Source organism: Apis dorsata, unplaced genomic scaffold (genome assembly GCF_000469605.1).
Source record: "Apis dorsata unplaced genomic scaffold, Apis dorsata 1.3 scaffold_293, whole genome shotgun sequence".
In the NCBI taxonomy this organism is placed as follows: domain Eukaryota; kingdom Metazoa; phylum Arthropoda; class Insecta; order Hymenoptera; family Apidae; genus Apis; species Apis dorsata.
In genome coordinates this window covers 970,329-981,290 of record NW_006263568.1, presented here as the reverse complement: position 1 = coordinate 981,290, position 10,962 = coordinate 970,329, and the positions used below count along the sequence as shown (strand labels likewise).

The 10,962-nt window shown below is 32.3% G+C and overlaps 2 protein-coding genes across 3 annotated transcripts in view; one reads left to right on the top strand and one right to left on the bottom strand.

Annotated features, from left to right (window-relative positions):
* Positions 1 to 10,962, top strand: part of LOC102676651 (elongation factor-like GTPase 1) — a 28,191-nt gene that overhangs the window by 14,503 nt on the left and 2,726 nt on the right. The window lies entirely within an intron of this gene.
* Positions 2,980 to 8,427, bottom strand: LOC102676516 (protein giant-lens). Its single transcript, XM_006617199.2, has 4 exons — positions 7,822 to 8,427; positions 4,723 to 4,943; positions 4,412 to 4,583; positions 2,980 to 3,963 (listed from the first exon to the last, which is right to left on the bottom strand). The coding sequence occupies exons 1-4, from the start codon at positions 8,074 to 8,076 to the stop codon at positions 3,715 to 3,717; spliced, it is 897 nt and encodes a 298-aa protein (XP_006617262.1). The 5' UTR covers positions 8,077 to 8,427; the 3' UTR covers positions 2,980 to 3,714.

Sequence of the window (10,962 nt, the reverse complement as noted above, 5' to 3'; positions counted from 1 at the left end):
TTTTTTTTTTTTTTTTTTTTTTTTTTTTTTCAATAGAAGTCAGAAATATGATTGATTTATCTAGGAAGTTTAAAGTGAATTCGTTTCAATGAATATATCTCACTCTCTCTCTCTTCCTGTATTTATTTTTTTCTTCATTTCTGTTCAACATTTTTAATTATTACATGAAGAATCTATGAGATATTTGTGGAATTTGTACGTGTGATTCGCATGACCTCGATTTAGAAAAGATTACTTTCAACTTCTCAAATATATAATTTCTTTGTTCTTTTTTTTTTTTTTTTTTTTTATCTAAAGGAATTATTTTCCATTTCTAATTAGTCACATCCTGATGTTTCTGCCATAAAAACAAATAAATGTCTCAACGGTTCAAATGGATTAAAATTAAATAAAATTTTAGCCTTAACGCTAGTTTGAAAGTGTGCATAATCGTTTCCTACTTAGAGAAAGTAAATGATCTTAACGAAGAAAAAATATACTTATCGTCAGCGATTCATGATATATGATCGCATAATATAGAAGATGGAGAAAATATCAAGGATAAATAGACCCTCAGAACTCACCCTCGACCATCCAACCACGACCTCGATTTTCGATCTTGATCTTGATCTGGGTCTCGACCTCGACCCCGACCCCCGAGCACAACCTCGATCTAGTCTTCTGGCTAGTTTCGATTCTTCGCAGTGTTGCCTGTTATAATAGCAGTTTTCCCGGGTTGCGGTTGTGCGCGACTATAGCTGGACGGCGACCACCTTTCTTTCGTGAGAGAAAAGATCGATAATGGAACGAGAAATAGATCGATCAAACTATTCGTTCCGGCGATGTTTCGATGATCAGAAGTTTTCACGATAAATATATCGAACGCTCGACACTCGACTTTTGACGGAGTTTCGAGCGATTCAAATTACGGTCTTATCGTTCAAATATTTCCGCATCATCGAGATTTTTTTCTTCCATCCAAGAATCTTAAAAGAGAAGAGAAATATATTATATAGCGAGAGCGACGAGGAACTTGTCCGAGGAAGCGAACACGCCACGCTTAGACGCGTTTCAGAGTTTCGAATGGGACTGTGAGCCTCGTAGAAGAGACATGCTGCCTATGAGTCCCGACTAGTCCCACTTACCAACCAACCAGAGACTCCTTGACTATGCGTGGAATCCTAAGCTGCATCTCCGCCAATCCTCTACCTTCCTTTGCTCCTCCATCGACACATCTACCTATCCACTGCCGACTGAATACTCTAGATCGATAGCTGTAGATATATTATTTTCGAAGAGAGAGCTATTAGGGGCGAAATTTGACAGAAGAGAATCGTAACAAACCTGATTGTGGAAGAAACTTACGTACCGGATCGTTAAAAAAAGAAAAAAATGTGCAGAACACTTCGATGATCGAAGTGTAAATGCAACCTTTTTTCCCTTCTCGTCTTATTCCGTTCCCACGCTTTACTTCCTTTTCCTTGATTTCTTGCTTATTTTCTTATTATATTTTTCTTATTCTGTATCTGTATCTTTTCTTTTTAATTATCTCTTCCTTTTAATTTTCATCTCATTAATGAAATATATATACTTCGATAAGAAAAGATTGGTATTCTTATTCTTATTGTTTTTTCTTCATTGCAAATGTCAGTTGAATTAATATTACCGTTAAATTAACAAACGTATATATGAGCCAAGTATTTAAATTTACGTGGAGTTAATTGCGCATGCGCACGAACCGTACTCGAAAAAAGCGAAAACGGAAGCAAATCGAATAACATCGATAGCAACGGTACCGCTACTTTTCACGCGTTCGATCGAATACCAGAAAAATATATCGAGCATGAAATCATTCTGGTTCTCATCGGGAAACTAGTTACCAGTTTATTTTATCTATGCACCGTCGAAACCAGATCATTGAACGATAGGTTTGTAATCTGACATGGTCTTGATTTTTTGCATACTCTAGCCCTACATCTCCGATCTCTGTAACATGCCGATCCTCCCCTTGCAAATGTAACCAATCTATGTAACGATTTCTTTAATGTATCCTTACACATTATAATGCATGTGTAAATGATACGTACTATCTACAATAGTGATTTAATTAAATTTGTTATACTTGAGCAACCGATATCGAATCGTATTAATATATGTAATAAACTATTGCAAATTCAACCAATTAAGTTTTAATTATTATTGCATTCACGTAATATATCTATTTTTAATCAATTTTCACAATCATATTTTTAAATATCTCTTTTTTTTCCTTCGCTTTTTCATATTACTTTTATATTTTTTCAGAAATTTTTTTACATCATAATTTTTTGATAAATTTGTAATAAATTTTTTAGAGCACTCATATTTTTTCAGCACAAATTGTTACGTATGACGTGTATATATAATTATAATAGTACATTATCAATTGGTAATTTAATTATTAATGTAACTTAATATATAAAAAAATGCAATATTAAATTATATATTTCAAATGCAAAAAATTAATATTCGAACATTGGTTTAACTTTATTGCTCACAATTCATACATTTCTAATCGGTAACTTTCAGATTTTTAACTTTCAGCTATGTAAAGAAAGCGTTAGTACTTTACAACTTTAAAACTTTCGCCATCTAGCGTTGCATGTTGGAAACTTGTATCTATATAAAGATTTAATTTATCGATTGAAGAAAATTTATTTATTTTTATGAAAGGCGAAAAAAATGGAAAACAAATTTGATTCTTTAAAATCAAATTATATTTAGTATTATTTTATTTAATATTTATTAATTCATATGATTTTTTTTAATTTAAACTTTGACATAATCTAATTTAATTATTGTTTTGTTTTAACTCGTATATTGTTAAAGAAATAGAAAATTGATGATCTTATTTAATTATATAACCTTGATAATAATAAATCCATTAGTAATTGTAATTTGTTAATAATAAATGACAATTATAGTTATGTAATAGTTATTAATAGTGATGGCGCAGTTAATAGTGAAATTTATTTATTTCACTTCTTTAAAAATTAAATATTTACAAACACGATATTACATAATTTCTTAGCAATATAATATACCGAATACAATTCACAGATAACATCGTTCCCAAAACAATCAGTAAATAGGGATGTTATAAGTAATGTTTTTTAGTTTAAATATGTGATCATTATATAACATCCTATATAATACAATACAAATATATATAACAAATATTTCCCATCAAAACCGAACGAAATATTCAACATTCAAATATTTTTTATTATTTTCGATTAGAAACGAAAAAAATTTAATTTCCTCGTCAAAATGGTATCATATGTATTTCGATGCATAAGTAATATATAAGTCAAGAGAATAATGCGATGTTTCAACGTATTTAATGGATTCTATTCTTTCTCTCTCGCTCTCTCTCTCTCTCTCTCTCTCGCGCTCTCTCTCTCTCTCTCTCTCTCTTTCTCTGGACGGTAAACTTATAGATTCAAAATGAACGGAAATTATTCAAAAAGATCCAAGTTTGATACAAAAGTTGGGATCAATTGAAGTTAATCGCTTTCCGTAATTTTCTTCTTGTTCTTATTCTTCTTGTTTGAAAAAGAATGCTTTGACAGTTTCATAATGCACATCAACAATGCACATGCCGATCACAAATATCACAAGTTGATGGTTTCTCTTATTTCATTATACGATCATGTATATATAATAGCGCGATACTGAGTTTTAAATTTTTTAAATTCAAACGTTATAAATCGCTTCAGAATGATGCGATTGCGAAGGTACGCAATACCCACTATACGTTTTAATCTCTAATACACCGGAATAGGATCTTGCTGGAAGTGAACCTGGGTCGGTGTGTCTTCTTGGACATCGATGACCTTTTGGACACTGACAAAGAGGCGATGCATTTACCTCTTCAAGCTGTGAACTCCGTCTCTTTCGTACAGTGAACAATCGACAAGGTTCTTTGTGCTGACAGCGTAATCTCTGAAAAAATTAACTTAATTCAAAATTGATTTATTTGACTTTTCATCTTTTAAGCAATTTGCTTGAAAAGATTGACATTCTTCTGAATATTCAAACATATGCAAGGATGTTCAAAATATATGCACGCATGCGAGATACATATATATATTTTTTCGTTATATACTTTTTGAATTCAATGAAGCGAATAATATAGGAATAACGAAACGAGCATTTAAATTTTTTCAAATATACTTGAAGTATAAATTTTTCTTTGTCTTTTATTCTCTATAATCATGTTATCGAGAAAAATGAAATGAGGTTAGAGTTCCGTATCCCTAGCACGAACCGGGAGCTTGTAACGAATAAATATACTATACATATGTATATTTACCACGTACGGAAGCGGAAAAGGGAATGGGAATACGTACGCCAACACAAATGCGAATACGAACGAATGAAAAAGACTTACGCTTTGAGGAGAGCACGCAAATGCATAAATAAATCCTGGGTTTCCCTCAGAAGACCTATAGGCTTGTCTTCGAACTAGATAAGGTACGCTGCCTGGTCGGCATCGGCAATAAACTCGCTGAACCGTTGCATTAGCTGGTCCCCCTCCAGGAGCTAAGGTCCATGTGACGTCTCTGTAAACAGTAAACGGCCATCTTGTATACGAGACGCGTGTATACTTGTGTTAGACGCGTAAAGCATTCGCGAATCGGTACGTTTGATCGTTCCGCTACTTGATGTATACTCTCGATTAGACGGACGATCGCGACTAACTTGAAGTAACGACAGATGGGTAGACGTTTCACCGGCTCGCAAAGCTTGTACTGTCGTGTTTTATCAACTATCGTATGTCCGTCGTCTCCGTGTAAACTACTGGGACAAGTACGACCATCCGGACAACGGCATTGCCTCTCGACCCAAGGTGATCCGTATAAATCCACTTTGCTGCAAACTTCACTTCGGTCCGAACATTCGGGTAATTCATCTTCACTATCCTGAAAAATTATAATCAAAGACATATCTCTATTAGTATTTTATGCATAAAACGTAAATATAATTAATGTTTATCGAAAATTCTGAGAGTTTATTTTATAATTAGACTTGAAATAATTGATTAAATTTTTATTCGACTTACTTCACTTCATTATATCGTTGATTTAGAAATAATTCGATTGTCGTGTTCGATATTGTTATATTTGTTCTCGTTTTTGTTAAAAATCGATTTTAACAAATTTTTAATTTCGAACTGTAAGAGTTAATCGACCGAAGAATGAAAAAACAACACAAAGATCCGTTAGTCCTTTGAAATGAAGACTAATAAAAGCAACAACGCGATCGATAGCGGATCACGGTCACCACGTACCGTTTTCAGCTTGACCCCGCTTCACAAGAAACGTTCAGCCTATAAAGGACAGATAAAGGACCAGAGAAGATATACATACTTAGTACTTTCAATATTTTTACTCAATATATTTATTTATTATTTCTTCATTTTTATTTCACGATTCATTTCTGTTTATGTTTTGCAAATCATAATTTTTAACACTTAACTTAATCTATTTGAAATAAAATAAAAATATTGTAGAATGTGATTTGAAGATTATATTGTCATATCGTTAAACGTTAAACTATTTTAATCGTATCATTGATAATTTTGATTTTGAAAATAATTTGGAATATCTCTCGGAAAAAGATATATATCATCACATTTAACGTTTTAGACAATTTTCATTTGTATAATTTTTATAATTTAAGATTTTAAGAAAATGCATTATATATTATTTATTAATTGATAAATCGATTAATTCAATCGATTTTTGAATAAATAAAAAATGAATCAAAATCCACAAGATTGCATTAAATAAGAAAAGAATTTGCGAGCACGTGTGCAAGAGAGAAAAACCGATTGGGCAAAGGAAGTTCTGTGTAACATGCTCAAGAGTACGTGCCTCTCTGTTAAAGAATAGACATCTGGTCTAACTACACTATTCAAACGGCGTCGGTCAATCCGCTGAATGAGGCAATCACGTACGTCCTGTCGACTCGTCGTTTGCAATCTACGTGCTGCTCGAGCACCTAAGCTAAACATCTCAAATTCCTTTTCTTAGATTTTTACCAGTATACGTCTTCTTTTCACCTCTATTCCATCTTTTTTTAGTCTTCATATTTAAAAATATCAAATTAAGTATAGAAATAAATAAGAGACAACGAAAAGGAATTTAAATTCTCATCTTTTTGATTTTAACAACAATAATCACAATTGTAACAATTATGCATAGAGATAGATTGAAATCTAAGCTTTAATTTATAAAAATCGAATTTTCGAAGTTTCCAATATCTCATCATTAATATAAATCTATTTATTATAAATATTATAACTATCGATCTTAAAATTTTTAAATATTGTATTATTTCGAAATATTCGATCATTTTCTTTGCTTTTTCCAAATAAATTGAAGTATTTCTCGATTTCTATAAAGTTTATATAGATTAAAAGATTCATGGAAATTCAAATATTTATATCTTGAAAAATGAAAAACATGATAAAATAAAATAGAATTAATTTTAAGAAAAACTGTGTTAATATTATAAGTATATCAGGCAACCAAGTCTCTTTTAAAATGATTGGCCACTTTTTCCTTTCTCTGTACCTTCTTATTGCCGAGTCCCTTCCGTTCTCCCATATTCCCTTCTCTTTCTTCCATCCCCACCTTACCTCTGCCTTACCGTTCCCAGAAGATCGTACGTATTAAAACCTTCGGTGGCTGCAAACTAAAATGGGATAATAGGGAGGCCGGAAAGGCTGCGCGTTCCATCCGGAAGTTCTCACGCGTCTCTCGCTTCTCTCATAGCCACAGTGAAAATGACACCTGGTTCTTGAGCCATAGTATGTATAATAACTATATGCTCGTGTGCGTACGCGTGTATGTGTGTGTTCCGCGTTCCATGTATATTTATATATATATACGTATATATATATATACATATATAGTTACGTATTATGACAGATAATCCAAGGAATATACGCGGCGATCATTTAAAGATGTGAGCTTAGAATTTTATCTCTTTGTCTTGTCCTTATATTTTCTCATAATTTTTATGAAACTTTTTACATTGTATAGTATATTGTTGTTCGCTTATTTTCCTATTCGATTGCCAAATTATGCAAATATATACTATTTATCTTATAATAAAATTTTCAAAATAATTTATTTATTATACAGAATATAAAATATACTTGTATTTAAAAATTTCATAAAATAATGGAATAGTGAAAGAGAATAAATTGAAGAAACTTGGTCATATAAATGTTTGATAATAGCGATGGGAAAAATATCGAAGGAATGTCATTTTCAAATTGATCACACGATAACTTTCTCTTTTCTCTTTATATTAGATAATTTGAAGAGTATAATAACAAGTATTATACAAATATCTTTTTGCTTAAGAATTTAAGAGTATTTATTTTTTTTCATTAACATTTTTCATCAACATGGAGGATCACGAGATACAAGTTTTAAATAGAGATATTTATCTTACGATAATTTTACGATTAAAAAACTTGACTGTCTTCTTATAATTGTAAATTAAATAACAAATTTTTCGAAATAAGTAGAAAGCAAGATTTAATAATTAATGATATATTTTTTAATGAGATTATTAAAATTTATTAAAAAATTTATTATTTAAATCATTTGATTAATCACAGTAATTATTTTATGAAATAGTATATATTTTAATATAGTTATTAAAAATCAGCGAATACATAGAATTCATAACAGGTGAATAAAATGTTATAAATACATTAGCTTAATAACGTAGAGAAAAAAATCAGAAAAGATAATAATTTGATTTGAATCAACAGGAACTTACCCCGATTTGATAAAGGACTCTAGGCGGTTGATGTATTGGTCGATGTTTCCTCTTCTGATCGATCAAATCAAGTTCGATCGCTGTATCTTCAAACTCTTGCAACTTTGCAAGATACTTTCCATCATCGAAAGACAAATATTCATTGAGAAATTTTTGTCCAGTTTCGTCGAGTTCTACGCCAAGGAGGCTACCTTTGCTCTCACGAACGAGCAATTGCCCGAACATTGCTAACAAAAAACAGATCAAATCGGCCATTCTTTCGCGCACGCGCGATGCTTCCTGGCCTTTTCCTTCCTTCTTTTCCCTCTTTCTTCCTTCCTTTTTTCTCTTCCCCGCGTCCAACAAAATAATATATTTGATATATATAAGTTTTTACTGATCGGTGATCGCAACGATCACCGATCATCGAACAAATGCCTCTATCGCTATGTAAACAATGTAATCGTCAATTTTCGAGCAAAATCGAAGGTGAAAAGTCAAAATAATATCGTCAATAGGATACATTTGCACATAAATATATCACGATTCATTGTAACCATTTATTTTCCATTTTTCATTGATTGACGCATAATACAAATATGTTGAAATCTATCTTGATTTCTTATATATCGTTTCAATGAACTCGATTCGAGATATTGTATTTCTACCGCTATTAGTAATAGCTTAACAAAAATGCATAAATGTTATTAATCTTTTTTTCATAATTATTCCTCGCACAAATTGTTGTGTCGTCTTCCCTTTATCACCGCTTGGCATAATAAAATATCTTTATATTCAAACGTATGAGCGTTATCAAAAAAGAGAAATATCAATTTTCAAACGAACGAAACTGAACAATTAAAAATTGATTCGATCCTCTCCGTGCGTGAAGTCGAATTTTCCAGTGTTACAATTTTCTTAGCGTTATCGCTAAGAATGACAGAAAACACATTCACCGACCGGTGAAACAACAGCAACGTGGCTAATGTGTTGCACTCTACGCTCTCGAAAACAGTCACAGTACACTGAATATCGTTAATACGCGATATACCTCGCGTTATTTCTCGTGTCCTTGCGTTCTCCACGTTCTATCGTCTTTATCGTATACGTCCTACGTACCCAACATCCTACGTTCGAACGGTCTTACGATTAATGTTTTGCAACACGATTCGATTTAGTCCGAGGTTAAACGACTCGCAACATTCGCGGTGCGTCGTGCCTATACTATTCGTTCGACTGAACTTCTAACAGCTAGAGGCAAAACATGAATGAGTCTCCCTTCTCTGCTCTTCTTTTTCCACTCCATTCCACTTTACTCCACTCCATTCCACTCCGTTCCATACTACCCCACTCCACCCCACTCCATTCTACTCTCCACTCCACTCTACTACACTCTACTCCACTCCACTCCACTCCACTCCACTCCACCCCATGCTTCGTTCCATTCCACTCCACCACACCACACCATACCACACCGCATCACTCTATTCCATTCCAATCTACTCCACTCCACTCCACTTCGACACAGCTCTCTTCTTTCCTTCCATCCTTCTCCTTCGGATGCAACCACCGAGTCCAAGCCACACTCGTTACTTAGACTTTTCTTGCTCTGCTTTGCCATCTCTCTCTTTTACTTTTATTTTTCTCCTTTTTTCGTCCTCCTTTATCCTATTCGCCTTTCTTTTCCCCTCATACTTCCTCTTGCTCGTACCTTTTTTTTTTTTTTTGTCAACTTTTATCTCCTCTCCTTTACGTTTCTTTTATCCTTTTGTCCCTTTGCTTCCGCCTTCGTTTATTTTTTAATAGCTCAACTCGCCTTTATATCTGTCTATACAAGTTCCTTGTCCTCGCTCGATGGTAATTTTTACCGTGCAAAAAAAAAAAAAAAAGAAAACAGCGTTTATTTTATTATCCCAGAGATAGCTTCGAAGAATTTTTAATTCTCGAAATGCGTTGTAATGCAATGATGAAATTAACTTGTTGCTCGATCGTTTGTATGGAACGCAGGAACGCGATGGTAACCCAAGAATAGGAAAAAAAAGCCCCGTGTCACGTGTAACATTTACCAAGCATAGTTGGAAATATCTCGGGATAGGGGCAACGCGAAACACATAAGTAATCGGTACAATCTACTACGTAACGCGTAAAAATGTGTGTGGGTGGCGGTTGGTCGACGCGGTTCTCAAGATCATCTCATCGCGAGATCGCGTTTGTATTCGAAAGATATTACTGTCGAATCAAACTTACGTGATTACGTTGGTTAAGCGGGATCAAAATGGATTGTACCGCACGTTTTTCAACGTATTTTTCGTTTCAAAGTATTCATTCAAATTTCGAAGATGATTGGCAATTATAACAATTTCAATAGCAGATTCGTATCTAATCGCCATAGCAACCGCTCATTAAAATTACCGTCGTGTACGAACGATTGTTGTGTGCTGCCATTATAATATAAGTGACCGATTGTGTAACATACAGGCAATAATAAATCTAATTACGTGACAATAATAATAAAAATTATTTATATATGCTAAATATTTACGCATTTGCCAAAGAATAAACAATATTCTTTTTGTGTATATATATATATATATATATATGAAATAAATAAAATAATAAAATATATATATATAAAATATATAACAATATATTTTAATTATATATTAAATATTATATTTTAAATATATAGTAAAAAATATATATATATGTAAAATATATAATATATAAAATAATATATAAAATGTATAATAATAAAATATATACATATATATAAAACATATTGATAGGTAAAATCTCTCTTAAATCTCCTGTATCTTAAATTTCATATTATTTTATCACTGTAATTAAAATTAATGTTTAAAGTTAGAAAATATACGATCCCAAATCATATAAGATTTTCCAAAGAGCGATCGTGAGTTTGAGGATCGCTGTTTCATTGATTGAGGCCGCGATCCATTCACTCATACTTTTTCTTTTTTCCTTCACAGTTCTTCACTCTTCTCTCATTTGTTTCCTCTGTCTACCTGAATTGCTGTACTCTTACTCTCCTTTATTTATAAAAACGAATAGGAAGAGAGATAAGATTGTGTTCCGATTCTATCTGATTTTATCTGGTCGCATCAGATCGAAGAATAGAACAGAATATAAGTCAAAGAAAATGAG